Source organism: Salmo trutta, chromosome 4 (genome assembly GCF_901001165.1).
Source record: "Salmo trutta chromosome 4, fSalTru1.1, whole genome shotgun sequence".
Lineage (NCBI taxonomy): Eukaryota > Metazoa > Chordata > Actinopteri > Salmoniformes > Salmonidae > Salmo > Salmo trutta.
In genome coordinates this window covers 46,114,162-46,131,335 of record NC_042960.1, presented here as the reverse complement: position 1 = coordinate 46,131,335, position 17,174 = coordinate 46,114,162, and the positions used below count along the sequence as shown (strand labels likewise).

At 42.5% G+C, this 17,174-nt stretch overlaps 1 protein-coding gene across 2 annotated transcripts in view; it reads left to right on the top strand.

The window, feature by feature from the left end:
* LOC115192472 (calcium-activated potassium channel subunit beta-2-like) overlaps nucleotides 1-17,174 on the top strand; it is a 46,372-nt gene that overhangs the window by 13,953 nt on the left and 15,245 nt on the right. The window contains exons 1-2 of one of the 2 annotated variants that reach the window (XM_029751005.1): nucleotides 14,683-14,723; nucleotides 16,895-17,014. In XM_029751005.1, the coding sequence (XP_029606865.1) occupies nucleotides 16,962-17,014 (53 nt within the window). In that variant the 5' untranslated portion in view covers nucleotides 14,683-14,723; nucleotides 16,895-16,961. Of the gene's footprint in view, nucleotides 1-14,682; nucleotides 14,724-16,894; nucleotides 17,015-17,174 lie in introns of those variants that run through there. The other variant, XM_029751006.1, reaches the window with a different exon arrangement.

Sequence of the window (17,174 nt, the reverse complement as noted above, 5' to 3'; positions counted from 1 at the left end):
CGGTACCACTTGCCGTACAGTAGCAAAGAGAACAGTCTATGACTAGGGTGGCTGGAGTCTTTGACAATTTTTAGGGCCTTCCACTGACTCCGCCTGGTATAGAGGTCCTTGATGGCAGGAAGCTTGGCCCCAGTGATGTACTGTAATGGGCCATTCGCACTACCCTCTGTAGTGCCTTGCGGTCAGAGGCCGAGCAGTTGCCATACCAGGCAGTGATGCAACCAGTCAGGATGCTCACGATGGTGCAGCTGTAGAACCTTTTGAGGATCTGAGGACCCATGCCAAATCTTTTCAGTCTCCTGAGGGGGAATAGGTTTTGTCGTGCCCTCTTCACGACTGTCTTGGTGTGCTTGGACCATGTTAGTTTGTTGGTGATGTGGACAACAATGAACTTGAAGCTCTCAACATGCTACAGCCCTGTCGATGAGAATTGGGACGTGCTCGATCCTCTTTTTCCTGTAGTCCACAATCATCTCCTTTGTCTTGATCACGTTGAGGGAGAGGTTGTTGTCTTGGCACCACACGGCCAGGTCCCTGACCTCCTCCCTATCTCGTTGTTGTCGGTGATCAGGCCTACCACTGTTGAGTAATCAGTAATCTTAATGATGGTGTTGGAGTCGTGCCTGACCGTGCAGCCATGAGTGAACAGGGAGTACAGGAGGTGACTGAGCACGCACCCCTGAGTGACCCCTGTGTTGAGGATCAGCGTGGCGGATGTGTTGTTACCTACCCTTACCACCGGGGGGCGGCTCGTCAGGTCGTCCAGGATCCAGTTGCAGAGGGAAGTGTTTAGTCCCAGGGTCCTTAGCTTATTGATGAGCTTTTAGGGCACTATGGTGTTGAACGCTGAGCTGTAGTCAATGAATAGCATTCTCTCATAGGTGTTCCTTTTGTCCAGGTGGGAAAGGGCAGTGTGGAGTGCAATAGAGATTGCATCATCTGTGGATCTGTTACGGCAGTATGCAAATTGGAGTGGGTCTAGGGTTTCTGGGATAATGGTGTTGATGTGAGCCATGACCAGTCTTTCAAAGCACTTCCTGGCTACAGACGTGAGTGCTATGGATCGGTAGCCATTTAGGCAGGTTACCTTAGTGTTCTTGGGCACAGCGACTATGGTGGTCTGGTTAAAACATGTTGGTATTACAGACTCGGACAGGGAGAGTTTGAAAATGTCAGTGAAGACACTTGCCAGTTGGTCAGTGCATGCTCGCAGTACACGTCCTGGTAATCCATCTGGCCCTGCGGCCTTGTGAATGTTGACCTGTTTAAAGGTCTTACTCACATCGGCTGCAGAGAGCGTGATCACTGTCTTCCAGAACAGCTGGTGCTCTCATGCATGTTCCAGTGTTATTTGCCTCGAAGCGATCATAGAAATAGTTTAGCTCGTCTGATAGGCTCGTGTCACTGGGCAGCTCTCGGCTGTGGTTTTCTTTGTAGTCTGTAATGGTTTGCAAGCCTTGCCACGTAGTACGATTCGATCTTAGTCCTGTATTGATGCTTTGCCTGTTTGATGGTTCGTCGGAGGGCATAGCGGGATTTCTTATAAGCTTCCGGGTTAGAGTCCCGCTCCTTGAAAGCGGCAGCTCTAGCCTTTAGCTCAGTGCAGATGTTTCCTGTAATCCATGGCTTCTGGTTGGGGTATGTACGTACGGTCACTGTGGGACGACGTCATCGATGCCCTTATTGATGAAGCCAATGACTGATGTGGTGTACTCCTCCATGCCATCGGAGGAATCCCAGAACATATTCCAGTCTATGCTAGTAAAACAGTCCTGTAGCTTAGCATCTGCTTCATCTGATCACTTTTTTATTGATCGAGTCACTGGTACTTCCTGCTTTAATTTTTGCTTGTCAGCAGGAATCAGCAGGATAGAATTATGGTCGGATTTGCCAAATGGAGGGTGAGGGAGAGCTTTGTATGTGTCTCTGTATGTGGAGTAAATGTGGTCCAGAGTTTTGTTCCCCTCTGGTTGCACATTTAGCACGCTGATAGAAATTTGGTAAGACGGATTTAAGTTTCCCTGCATTAAAGACCCCGGCCACTAGGAGCGCCACCTCTGGGTGAGCGTTTTCCTGTTTGCTTATGGCGGAATACAGCTCATTGAGTGCGGCCTTAGTCAGTCTGTGGTGGTATGTAGACAGCTACGAAAAATACAGATGAAAACATTTTAGGTAGGTAGTGTGGTCTATAGCTTATCATGAGATACTCTACCTCAGGCGAGCAAAACCCAGAGACTTCCTTAGATATTGTGCACCAGCCGCTGTTCTATCCTGAACTTTATGTCCTGAATACCAAGTTATATATTGTGGAAAATCCAACACAACACATCACTGAGCACCACTCTTCATATTTTCAATTATGGTGGTGGCTGGATCATGTTATAGGTATGTTTGTCATCAGCAAGGAGTTTTGTAGGATAAAAATAAATGGAATAGAGCTAAGCACAGGCAAAATCTTTGAGTAAAACCTGGTTTATTCTGTTTTCCAACAGACACTGGGAGACAAATTCACCTTTCAGAAGGACAATAACCTAAAACACAAGGCCAAATGTACACACAAAAAAATAATATACACTACCATTCAAAAGTTTGGGGTCACTTAGAAATGTCCTTGTTTCTGAAAGAAAAGCACATTTTTTGTCCATTAAAATAACATAAAATTGATTAGAAATACAGTGTAGGTATTGTTAATGTTGTAAATGACTATTTTAGCTGGAAACGGCAGATTCTTTATGGAATATCTACATTGGCGTACAGAGGCCCATTATCAGCAACCATCACACCTGTGTTCCAATGGCACGTTGTGTTAGCTAATCCAAGTTTATAATTTTAAAAGGCTAATTGATCATTAGAAAACCCTTTTGCAATTATGTTAGCACAGCTGAAAACTGTGGTTCTGATTAAAGAAGCAATAAAACTGGCCTTCTTTAGACTAGTTGAGTATCTGGAGCATCAGCATTTGTGGGTTCGATTACAGGCTCAAAATGGCCAGAAACTCGTCAGTCTACTCTTGTTCTGAGAAATGAAGGCTATTCCATGCGAGAAATTGCCAAGAAACTGAAGATCTTGTACAACGCTGTCTACTACTGCCTTCACAGAACAGCACAAACTGGCTCTAACCAGAATAGATAGAGCAAAAGGACAAGTACATTAGAGTGTCTAGTTTGAGAAACAGACACCTCACAAGTCCTCAACTGGCAGCTTTTTTAAATAATACCCACAGAACACCCGTCTCAACGTCAACAGTGAAAAGGTGTTTCCGGGATGCTGGCCTTCTAGGCAGAATTGCAAATAAAAAGCCATATCTCAGACTGGTCAATAAAAAGAAAAGATTAAGATGGGCAAAAGTACACTGGACAGAGGAACTCTGCCTAGAAGGCCAGCATCCCGGAGTTGCCTCTTCATTGTTGACGTTGAGACTGGTGTTTTACTTATGTAAGTTAGATATTTCTGTATATACTGTATATATACATACAGTACCAGTCAAAAATTTGGACACACCTACTCATTTAAGGGTTTTTCTTTATTTTACTATTTTCAAAATTTTTACTATTTTCTGCCATCTGCTCGGTACAGTTGAAACCGAGATTCATCCTTGAAGAGCACACTTCTCCAGCATGCCCTTGGCCATCAAAGGTGAACATTTTCCCACTGAAGTTGGTTACGACTCCAAACTGCAGTCAGGTCAAGACCCTGGTGAGGACGATGAGCACACAGATGAGCTTCCCTGAGACGGTTTCTGAAAGTTTGTGCAGAAATTCTTCGGTTGTGCAAACCCACAGTTTCATCAACTGTCCGGGTGGCTGATCTCAGACGATCCCGCATGTGAAGAAACCGGATGTGGAGGTCCTGGGCTGGTGTGGTTACACATGGTCTGCGGATGTGACGCCAATAGACGTACTTCCAAATTCTCTAAAATTATATTGGAGGTGGCTTATGGTAGAGAAATTAACATTACATTCTATGGCAACAGCTCTGGTTGACATTCCTGCAGTCAGCATGCCAATTTCACACTCCTTCAAAACTTGATACATCTGTGGAATTGTGTTGTGTGACAAAACTGCACATTTTAGAGTGGCCTTTTATTGTCCCCAGCTTAAGGTGCACCCATGTAATGATCATGCTGTTTAATCAGCTTCTTCATATGCCACACCTATCAGGTGGATGGATTAACTTGGCAGGAGTATAAATGCAGCTTAACGTGCTGTGTCCTCTTGGTTAGGAAGTCTGTGATCCACCGGCAAATACATTCAGCTGGGTGAGTTTGTGCTGTAGCAGGTCCGAAATGATTGTGTTGAACTGCTGGACTAAAGTGAAATAAACAATATCCTTATGTATGTCCTTGGATTCTTGAGGGGTTGTAGGATGTAGTGAATGCCCATGTTGACGGCATAGTCCACAGACCTATTGGCTCGTTAGGCGAACTGCATGGGGTCAAGAAGGGCGTCAGTGGTGGTTTTGAGATGGGACAGGACGAGGTGCTCAAAAGGTTTTTATGGTCATTAAAGATTGTTGACAAACAATTCTGTATTTAGCTTATTGTGCACAGAAGGTGATGGGATGTTTTGTTTGTGTTCTATCGGTGTTTAGTCTTTCCTAAATACTGTTTGACTAATTGGCTAATTCCTGAGAGATATTCTGCAAATTACATTGAATCAAACTCTGAATCAGTCATTCAGAACTTCTGACAAGCAAAACAAAAATAAGATATTTACAGAACTCAAGCAACCAAACCTATCCAAGTAACGTATTATTCAAGTTGCTTATTTGCTTTAGGGTGATGTAAACAGTAGTGTAAAGTACTTAAGAAGAAATACTTTAAATCAAATCAAATATTATTTGTCACATGAGCTGAATACAGCAGGTGTAGTAGACCTTACCATTAAATGCTTACTTACAAGCCCTTAACCAACAGGCAGCCTAGTGTTTAGAACATTGGGCCAGTAACCGAAGGTTGCTGGATAAAATCCCCAAGCTGACAAGCAAGGCAGTTAACCCACTGTTCCCTGGGCGCCTGAAGACGTGGCTGTCGATTAAGGCTGCCCCACGCACCTCTCTGATTCAGAGGGATTGGGTTAAATGCGGAAGACACATTTCAATTGAAGGCATTCAGTTGTACAACTAACTAGGTATCCCCCTTTCCAATGCAGTTCAAGAAATAGAGTTAATAAAATATTTACTGAAGTTCTAAGAAAAGGTAACACAAGAAATGTACATAACAATAACGAGGCTATATACAGGGGGTACCGGTACCAAGTCAATGTGTGGACGTACAGGTCAATGTAAATTGTGCGGGTGGCCATTTGATTAGTTTAGTTGTTCAGCAGTCTTATGGCTTGGGGGAAGAAGCTGTTAAGGAGCCTTTTGTTCCTTTACTTGGCGCTCCTGTACTGTTTACTGTGCAGTAGCAGAGAGAACAGTCTATGACTTGGGTGACTGGAGTCTTGACAATTTTTTGGGCCTTCCTCTGACACTTCCTAGTATATAGGTCCTGGATGTCAGGGAGCTTGATCCCAGCGATGTACTGGGCCGTACGCACTACCCTCTGTAGAGGTAATGCAACCGGTCAGGATGCACTCGATGGTGCAGCTGTAGAACTTTTTGTGGATCTGGGGACTCATGCCAAATCTTTTCAGTCTCCTGTGGGGGAAAGGTGTTGTCGTGCCCTCTTCACAACTGCCTTGGTGTGTTTGGACAATATAGTTGGTGATGTGGACACCAAGGAACTTGAAACTCTCGACCCTCTCCACTTCAGACCCGTCGATGTTAATGGAGGCCTATTCGGCATTCCTTTCTCTGTAGTCCACGAACCACTACTTAAATAGTTTTTTGGGCTATCTGTACTTTACTTTACTACAGTGGCTTGCGAAAGTATTCACCCCCACTAGCATTTTTCCTTATTTGTTGCCTTTTAACCTGGAAATAAAATATTATTGGGGGGGGGGGGTTGTATCATTTGATTTACACAACATACCTACCACTTTGAAGATGCTAAATATTTATTTATTGTGAAACAAACAAGAAAGAAGACAAAAAAACTGAAAACTTGAGCATGCATAACTATTCACCTCCCCAAAGCCAATACTTTGTAGAGCCACCTTTTGCAGCAATTAAAGTTGCAAGTCTCTTGGGGTATGTCTCTATTAGCTTGGCACATCTAACCACTGGGATATTTGCCCATTCTTCAAGGCAAAACTGCCCCAGCTCCTTCAAGTTGGATGGGTTCCACTGTTATACAGCAATCTTTGTCATACCACAGATTCTCAATTGGATTGAGGTCTGGGCTTTGACTAGGCCATTCCAAGACATTGAAATGTTTCCCCTTAAACCACTCAAGTGTTGCTCTATCAGTATGCTTAGGGTCATTGTCCTGCTGGAAGGTGAACCTCCATCCCAGTCTCAAATCTCTTGAAGATTGAAACAGGTTTCCCTCAAGAATTTCCCTGTATTCAGCACCATCCATCATTCCTTCAACTCTGACCAGTTTCCCATTCCCTGCTGATGAAAAACTACCCACAGCATAATGCTGCCACCACCATGATTCACTGTGGGGATGGTGTTCTCGGGGTCATGAGAGGTGTTGGGTTTGCACCAGACATATCATTTTCCTTGATGGCCAAAAAGCTACATTTTAGTTTCATCTAACCAGAGTATCTTCTTCCATTTGTTTTGGGAGTCTCCCACATGCCTTTTGGCGAACACCAAACGTGTTTGCTCATTTTTTCTTTAAGCAATGGCTTTTTTCTGGCCACTCTTCCGTAAAGCCCAGCTGTGTGGAGTGTACAGCTTAAAGTGGTCCTATAGACAGATACTCCAATCTCCGCTGTGGAGCTTTGCAGCTCATTCAGGGTTATCTTTGGTCTCTTTGTTGCCTCTCTGATTAATACCCTCCTTGCCTGGTCTGTGATGTTTGGTGGGTGGACATCTCTTGGCAGGTTTGTTGTGGTGCCATATTCTTTAAATTTTTGGGATGTTCAAAGTTTCTGATATTTTTTTATAACCCAACCCTGATCTGTACTTCTCCACAACTTTGTCCCTGGAGAGCTCCTTGGTCTTCATGGTGCAGCTTGCTTGGTGGTGCCTCTTGCTTAGTGGTGTTACAGACTCTGGGGCCTTTCAAAACAGGTATAAATATACTGTGATCATGTGACAGATCATGTAACTCTTAGATTGCACACAGGTGGACTTTATTTAACTAATTATGTGACTTCTGAAGGTAATTGGTTGCACCAGATGTTATTTAGGGGCTTCACAGCAAAGGGGGTGAATACATATGCATGCACCACATTTCCGTTTTGTATTTTTTAGAATCTTTTTAAATAAGTTATTTTTTGGATTTCACTTCACCAATTTGGACTATTTTGTGTATGTCCATTACATGAAATCCAAATAAAAATCCATTTAAATTACAGGTTGTAACACAACAAAATACGAAAAATGCCAAGGGGGGTAAATACTTTTGCAAGGCACTGTATTTATTAAACTTTACTTTTACTTTATTCCTAAAGAAAATAATGTACTTTTTACTCCATACATTTTCCCTGACACCCAGAAGAACTCGTTACATTTTGACAGGAAAAATTGTCAAATTCACGCACTTATCAAGAAAACATCCCTGGTCATCCCTACTGCCTCTGATCTGGCAGACTCACTAAGCACAAATGCTTCGTTTGTAAATTAATGTGTGCCCCTGGCTATCTGTAAAGTAAAAAAACAATACAATTCTGCTGTCTGGTTTGCATAACAAACTCAGCAAAGAAATAAACGTCCTCTCACTGTCAACTGCGTTTATTTTCAGCAACATTCACATATGTAAATATTTGTATGAACATAACAGGATTCAACAACAGATATAAACTGAACAAGTACCACAGACATGTGACTAACAGAAATGGAATAATGTGTCCCTGAACAAAGGGGAGGTCAAAATCAAAAGTAACAGTCAGAATCTGGTGTGGCCACCAGCTGCATTAAGTACTGCAGTGCATCTCCTCCTCATGGATTGCACCAGATTTTCAAGTTCTGCTGTGAGATATTACCCCACTCTTCCACCAAGGCACCTGCAAGTTCCCAGACATTTCTGGGGGGAATGGCCCTAGCCCTCACCCTGTGATCCAACAGGTCCCAGACATGCTCAATGGGATTGAGATCCGGGCTCTTCACTGGCCATGGCAGAACACTGACATTCCTGTCTTGCAGGAAATCACACACAGAAGGAGTAGTATGGCTGGTGGCATTGTCATGCTGCAGGGTCATGTCAGGATGAGCCTGCAGGAAGGGTACCACATGAGGGATGAGGATGTCTTCCCTGTAACGCACAGCGTTGAGATTGCCTGCAATGACAACAAGCTCAGTCCGATGATGCTGTGACACACCGCCCCAGACCATGACGGACCCTCCACCACCAAATCGATCCCGCTCCAGAGTACAGGCCTCGGTGTAATCCTCATTCTTTCGACAATAAACGCAAATCCGACCATCACCCCTGGTGAAACAAAACAGCAACTCGTCAGTGAAGAGCACTTTTTGCCAGTCCTGTCTGGTCCAGCGACGGTGGGTTTGTGCCCATAGGCAACGTTGTTGCCGGTGATGTCTGGTGAGGACCTGCCTTACAACAGGCCTACAAGCCCCCAGTCCAGCCTCTTTCAGCCTATTATGGACAGTCTGAGCACTGATGGAGGGATTGTGCGTTCCTGGTGTAACTCGGGCAGTTGTGATGGTGTGCAGGTGTGATGTTCGGATGTTCCGATCCTGTGCAGGTGTTGTTACACGTGGTCTGCCACTGCGAGGACGATCAGCTGTCCGTCCTGTTTCCCTGTAGTGCTGTCTTAGGCGTCTCTCAGTACGGACATTGCAATTTATTGCCCTGGCCACATCTGCAGGCCTTAGGCATGCCTTAGGCACGTTCACGCAGATGAGCAGGGACCCTGGGCATCTTTCTTTTGGTGTTTTTCAGAGTCAGTAGACAGGCCTCTTTAGTGTCCTATGTTTTTATAACTGTGACCTTAATTGCCTACCGTCTGTAAGCTGTTAGTGTCTTAACGACCGTTCCACAGGTGCATGTTCATTAATTGTTTATGGTTCATTGAACAAGCATGGGAAAGAGTGTTTAAACCCTTTACAATGAAGATCTGTGAAGTTATTTGGATTTTTACGAATTATCTTTGAAAGACAGGGTCCTGAAAAAGGGACGTTATTTTTTTGCTGGGTTTATTATAAGGAATTTGAAATGATTCATTATTTTACTTTTACTTTTGATACTTAAGTATATTTAAAACCAAATACTTTTAGACTTAACTCAACTAATATTTTACTGGGTGACTTTCACTTCTACTTGAGTCATTTTCTATTAAGGTATCTTTTATTTTACTCAAGTATGACATTTGAGTACTTTTTCCACCACTGGATATAAAACATATCAGTGTCACATAAAATCTTTCATTAAACCTTTGCCTCAATAGCAAAACAGTTGACACAAACAGTTGAGACAAAGGCAGTTGTGCTTGAGAATGTAGCTGAAACGGTGAAGGAAATGACACTTTCAGGATACGTATTATTATTGGCCAGTCGTGATACATGGTCTTTGTCGGTGTGTTGCTGCAGCAAGGCCTCTGTGAATGGGTCTGAATGAGTGTGATTAAAAGCCTGCTGGGTGGATTCCTGCCTGCAGGCATGGCCTGAGGAACACCACAGGTTTTACATTAACCAATTGATGGCTGCTGCCAGAAGCCTCCTCTTTCCACTCACAACAATATTGAGAAATGCTCAGACTGCATTGACAAGAGTGGTGTGTAAATCTTGCTGCCTGTCGCTATCGAATAGTCTCCTGGCAGACAGTGCATGGGAAGTCCCAGTGGTAGTGTAGCAAGCGGCCATGTTGGATGACTCACCAGAAACACTGACCCCTGACTCTGCTGCATGCCCACCCTCTGGAACAAAGGTGAGATTCAGGCTGTTTTGATACTTAGGGTTAGGGCTATTCTCAGTCTGGTTTCTCCTCTGCTGCATGGTTAGAAAAGGCTGAAAACTCTGTGAAACAGGCAGGGCTTTACCATGAAGAGCCTGAGTCACCTGAGTGCATGCTCACCATCAAACAAATATTTACAAGGACCTCGCTTACATTGATCACACTCATTTCTTCAGCAGCTACAGTATGTCTTTCATGACACATTTACTAATAAAGTGAACATGCTGTTGGAAGGTTTCTTTGTTCAATATTTAGTCCAACGTACTAACTCCCATTCCAGTTATAACCAGGTTCTTACAAATGGTCCCAAAAGACCAACCATGATGTCACATGATTGTAAATTGGGAGTGATTGTGTACTTGGTATAAAATTAAGATATGGATGAGGAATGTTTGAATCAATACTGAAACAAACAAGGTAAGCTACTGTGTATCCACTACATTTCTCTTTTTGAAGTGAACATTCTACAATATAATCTCTTTGTAGAATCAACAAGCCTTGTGTATTGATGGTCCTGGGTATATAAGCTGCATGTGTTTGTTGCCTTCTACTTTTACAGTGTCCTGCTTGACACAAATATTTTAAGAAAATGTGTTGAACATGTACTGTCTGGGCTACTACATCCTACACTATATGATGCCCCAAAACTGAAAAAATATATATAAGTCTAATTTAAGCTTTTTTTTATTGTTCCATGGTAAAAAGCAGAGTCCTAATTAGTCTTAAACGAACAATGCATCCGGTCTGGATATAAACACTTGCAATGTGTTCTTTATTCAGTGTGTGCCTTATTACAAAAAGTAGAGTGAGTAAACTTAATTCCCAAAACAACTCTGAATTTCTTACAATTATGTATTTTCCCTATGATAAGTCACGGGAGCATGAACTGTTACTTTTTGACACATACTGCATACTTCATGTCACACTGCTATTAAGTTGTGTTTGTTGTCTCACTACTAGGATAAGACATGACATTGAACAGTCAGTCCAAGAGAACTACTTTGTCCCTCACAGATTTGTCTTTAATGGAGAATGATTGATATCAAAATGACAGGAAGAATAGAAGGATCTTTTCAAGATGCCTCAGAGGAAGGTCAAAAACACAATTACAATCATAATGACACTGCCATAGCCTGCTATTTCTAAATCACGAGAACTAAAAATATCAAATATATAACACACACCATGTTCCAAGTGCTACTGATTCAATGACATAAATGTCCTCAGTTTGAAAGCTTAACTGGGGCGCTAAATGTTACCCCTGTGCCCAGTTATCATTCCCTAATCATGCCCTCCATGGACAGGCTCTGCCCACCCTGCCTGGGTCCCTGTAATTTGGCTTCCCAGCAGCTCTGGAGAGAAGCCTGGACCAATGGATTGCTGTAGTGGCCCGGCACCAAGTCCTTAGCCTCTATTTACAGACCACAAATAGTACAGCACCTGCCTTTTAAACACACCCCCTGCTCTCCATCCATCGATGTAGAATTCCAACCCCTTCACCCTCCTCACTGACTCTGTTACTATCACATAGGATCATGGTGGTATTTGGGAGTGATTATGGGAGTGATTGATGTACATTTTGTGTTTTTGAAATCCAAGGAATGTCTTATTGACGCTATGTTGCCGAAGCCAGCCCTCTTTCCCCGTACAGGAGCTGTCAAAGATCTTCTGGCACTATGCACCTTCAGGAAGCCCAGTAGGGTACTCTCTCCCCTTTCTTACATTACTTTGAACTTGACGAATTTGAAATAAACTGGCTTTTTGTGAGGAAAAATCTCATACTGGATTCAAGCCATTACTGTAAGAAAATGTTTAACATTGAGACAGAAGCCTCAGCCCAAAATGGCCACTCAGGCAAGCAGAGCTACAGTAGTTTAGTGCTCAGGTGGAACCAGGTTGATGCTTAACACATTTAAGCATTATGGATTTGTTTTTATGAGCTCATTAAAGTCTCTCTTTTTGGCAGCTAATGCCTAATTAAAGGCAAACCACTTTAGTTCTAATTTTGCAGATGCACTGCCATGGCCAAGCTGGAAAGGACTGCAAGTGGACGCAGGGCTTTTAGATGTAAGCAACTGGCTGGCAATGTATAAAGATGAGCGAGAGGGACGGGGAATGGAGAAAACTCTCTACATTTTCCAGAGAACAACTTTATTGAAAGCCATAAAACATTTTAAGGGTTCCCCATGTTTTGGTTATTTTGCTTAAATAGTACAAGTCTGCCTGCTGGTAGCCTACACTTTAAAGTCACTGCATTACTCATGCACTTTGAAGGCACTATTTGAGTTCTGATGAGGATACTGTGGAATATAAATGTTTGTCTCAATTTAGCTAAAAGAAAGGAAAGTGCAAAGGGAAATACGTAGGGGTTGTACAGAAGATCTGTCTGGGGAAGTTTTTAAAGATATTCATTTAAGGACAAACCTGAAAGTCACTGTGTGTGGCACGCTGGTGTCCAGGGAGTGTTGCTCAGAAAGCTCTGGAGGAGTTTCACCCAGCTGACCTTGACATATTTTCTGAATGAACAACATGGTTTTTCCACATGGCCTTAAGGCTTAACACAGTGGAATGGTTGGCATATGCTGCTGCCTGCATGTCAGCACCATGCGCTGTCTTGGAGCACTGTCCTGTTTTACTGTGACACCCCCCTGAGTCATTGATGATGCGGTCTGGCAGATGCCTCCTGGTAGTTCTCTTAAATCAGGATTGTAAAACATGAGAGCACACCATGGTCCTGTGTGTGGAGACACCTGTGTCTGCCTATATGTCCCAGACAGCAGAGCTGTTGAATGCTCCTGTTCACTCTGCAGCCATTAGCCTCCGGCAGTGGATAAAGTTTACATAATACAATTCTAATTAAAGCAATAGACCTGAAAAAATGCTCCCATTAAAAGATCCTAATAATTGCCTGATGATGACAGTAGATGAATACATGCAGACAGGACAAGGTTTGCTTTATTATTGTGTAAAACTTGCAAGAGAGTGTGACAGACAACAAGCATCTAAATTAAATGTAGTACTAGTGGCACAGGTTCATTGAATTAATACATCTTTGTAGACAGTCTTCAATAGACGGCTAAACACATTTTACATGTGCAAAGGCAGACTTTAGTGAGACAGACAACAATGAGCAAGCACATTCCAGTGAATCCCCTCATGTCATTTATCGTATTACCCCAGACTCCTGACTTTTCTGTCAATACTTCATGACACTAGGCACAGACTCAAGATAAGGCATCAGTCTGTGATCACTCTGATTCATCTAATTGGTCTGCTGTGAACAGAGATGCAGCTATTTCACAGTAGCCAGAAATACTGTCAGCATCTAAGTGAAGGCACAAATTAAATAATAGGATACAATACCGCTTTATCTCTATGTTTTTATCTCATCAACAATGTTCTCCTTTGGAGTTTACCTTTGGTAATGTCATTAGCGCAATTTCATGCAAGATTAGGCATGTAATTATGTGTTAAATATGGGAGGTGAGCAAATCACAGGGCTAATGAAGCCATCTCTGCCAATGGGACACTATGGACACTAGTGATGCAACATAGCTAATCATCCTGCTACTATAATAGGAGGCAACAGGTTGCCATTTTAAAAACGGGATGCATTGTTTTCTACATTTGGTCTGACTCAACAGCAGGCATATAAGGTGCATTCTAGTTACAGTGTGTAGTGTACTGTGCACATTGTGTTGGTCTCATGTACAGTACCCCTCTTGATGAACTTGTCAACAATTGCCCTTTCATAAAGACAGAGCTCATATGCAGGACTGTCCCTAAAAAACACACTGCTAAATAGATTCTCCTATGTGCCACATCAGACATCCGGCAGGTAGTTAGGTGAGAATAGTGCAATAATCTGTTCTCGTTTCAATGTGTCAGGGCTCCAAAAGGCAGCATTAGCACATCGCTTGGCTAAAGACACCGTGACAGAAAGGTACGCCCCCTCAATCTGCTTCCAGGCATCCCCTGACTAGTGTGTGGAGCCATGAAATAACAATGTTTATTTAGAGAGAACCCTATTGAATGTAGAGAGAGTATGGTTACATGTACTGATTGGTTTGAAAGCTTGAAATTCAATGTCTGATATTTTGTTTATTTATACAAGTTTTAATCTGTAATCACTGTGCTTCATCTAATAGCACAACCAAAATGACCTGGATTGCAGTTGAGATTACATTAAAGTACATGGTGCAAGTCATAAATGCCTTGCAGAATATCATAGCATTTGTGAAGATTTCCATAGACCTGCGACCTTGAACATGCAGGCTTTCTATGATTACATAAGAATATATTTATTGATACAGTAACCTCGAAATGTGGCCATGGTGTGTTACTCATTTTAAGGATGAATAAATACTGTTACATTCGATTGTAAGATATCCTTAATTGTAGGCTACTTACTATATTACAAAGGTAATATTGAGTTTGGTTGTGTTTGGTTGACAACGCAACCAAATATCAACATTTAAAGGAGACGTATTTACTGCTGGGATAGTTCCATCTGAGCTACTTGCTTAATTATACTCTTTCTGTCACGTCCTGACCAGTAGAGGGTGTAGTTGGGTCAGGACGTGGCAGAAGAGTGTGTTTTGTGGTTTCATTAATTTTGGCCGTGTGACTTCCAATCAGGCACAGCTGTAGAGGGTTGTGGCTGATTGGGAGTCACACATAAGTGGCCTACTTTGCCTTTTGGGTTTGTGGGGGAATTGTTGTGTGCACTGCGTTTGGATGAGCATGCAACACTGTTGTGAGTTTTGTTTGTTGTTTTAAGTGGATGCTCTACTCCTTTTTTGAACATTAAAAATATGAGTATCCACACTTCCGCTGCGCTTTGGTCCTCTTTCACTGAAGACAATCGTGACACTTTCACTTGTATTTTTGGTTGAGAAGTAAATCCAACATAACATTTGTTAACTTGTCAACAAGTTAATAGGTTATTTACTGTATTGCAAAACTGATATTGAATATTGTTTCTCAATGCAATCAAATATCAACATTTGAAGAAGATTTATCTTCTGCTTGGATAGTTCCATCTGTGCCACTGACTCTGGCTTTAATTCCAGTTTGTCTACAAAGGAATAATTGATATGTTGGATTCACGTCTCCATTTCAACCAAACAAGTTCAAGAATAGGACTAAATCAAATGTTAAATACAGTTTGATTTAGTCCCCCTCCTCACATCACTATGATATATGATTGAAAAGGTATGTATGCTTACATTTAATTTGCTCTGTTATTTAAACCTACCCTTTGGAATAACTTTGATAGCAACAGTGAATCTATTAAGTGGAGATTTCTCAACCGTCATTCTCACGATAGCACATTGGTAATAGTCAGTGACAATTATCAAAAGTAAGCAGGGCTGGCCTTGGTTAAAACCCTGGATGGGTGACTAAAAGGATAGCTGTAGATAGATGACCAACGCTCCAATAAGAGGTGCTGCCTAGCCTGTAGTTTTTTTCTCATAGTGGATATTACGTTGAAGATCTGACTTTGTTTCAAAGGTAGGAATTCAACATCTTATATACAAGGTTTGTCTATGTTGAAAATTGGTTACCATAATGATATAACCCTGTGGTTGAAATTTAAAAAAACAACATGATTACTTTTTTCAAATCCAATGTATTTTCCACCTAGATTCTACGTCACAATACATTGACAAATTACGTTGAAACAACGTTGATTTAACCAGTAGGTACCCAGTGGGCACTTAGCACTATTAGGGCAACAATTAAGACATTTAAAAACACTGGAACAGTGATAAACTTGCGTCCAATACCAGGCAAGTTTATCTTTCCCCCATGCACATTGAGGAAAATAGTTCAGGAGGCAAAGAAAAATCCAAGGTCCAAAGTTGGAGAATTACAGAACTTGGTCGCATCTTTGCGTTACCAGGTCTCCAAATAAAATTAGACGCCACCTCCATGCCAATAGGCTCTTTGGAAGGTTTGCCAGAAAATATTTTTTATTGAGAGCAACCAGCAAATGTATCATCGCTCATTCAATAGCCAAGCATGCTCGAAAGTAAGTATTCAAAATATTTCACAGTATGGGTAGACTATTCCTGTGCGATAGGAGCACAACAACAGCCTATTTATTAATCTCAGAGTCTTTACTAAGGCAGGAGATAGAAACACAATAATCTATTGATAAGCAAAGACAGACACACACAATCAAAACCTTCTCTGTGAACCTTATCTACATAATGAGAGTGGATGTTTGTTTAAATCTCCTAATATGAACAAAAAGGGTCTTGGCAATCCCACTACTTTCGTTACTACTCCGAGCAGTTATTCATTTTCCCTGAACTCCAATGCAACTACATTGCTAGGAGGCTCTCCATTATGACCAATCAACAGAGAGGTTGGGGAGGAGGTTCAGGGGAGGAGGGAGGCTTTGAATGCCTCTCGCCTCAAACTGCTGAATAGTCGGAAGGGATCAATGCTTTCGCAAGTCCTCTGCGCCTTGAAACCTCATTATTCCACCAGCCCGTCGCCGTTGCTCAGACTATGAATAGTCAATAACAAATGAACAGGCAGGAAATTAAGTGCCAGACGAGTGGGCTTGAAGCACACAGGAAGGCGTGTGTGCCATGAGTGCTGTTCGTGTGCCTCAGGTGGATGCGTGCTGCTGCTGCTCCCTCTCTGCCTCTGAACTCCGGCTCTTCAAACATTCAAAAGATGATTCGCCTTGGTGACTATCCTAGTAGATGGCGAGTGGCTCTAAACTCTGTGGAATACGTGGCTTTTTCTTTCTGCAGAAGATGAATAGGGTTGATTTAAGTCCTTCAGTGAGAACTCTTCTCACCTGGCTGTGGGGTATCCTGACCAGGCTCTGAAGGGGTGGCACTTCCAGCATAGGTGTGTGGAGACTGAGGGGCACATGGGTCACTGAGTGTTTGTGTCTGTCCCTGGCAGGTGGTCTCAGCAGCCCTGTGTGACGCCCTCTGTGAGTGGTAGTGGGCACAAAGAGTCCTCAGAGAGGATGTTCCTATGGGCAGGAAGCAAAGGAGCTCAGGGATCAGGAAGTGAGAGAAGGTATGGTACCCTTTATACTTTACACAGCACAAAGAATCATGGGGCAGATCTATGATGCACTTCTGAAAAGTTTGGCATTTTGTTTTTGAGAGGGAACAACAAACTTGACATTAAATTTGTCACCGTAACAAATGCTTGGTAAATCTGACAGTTTTATATT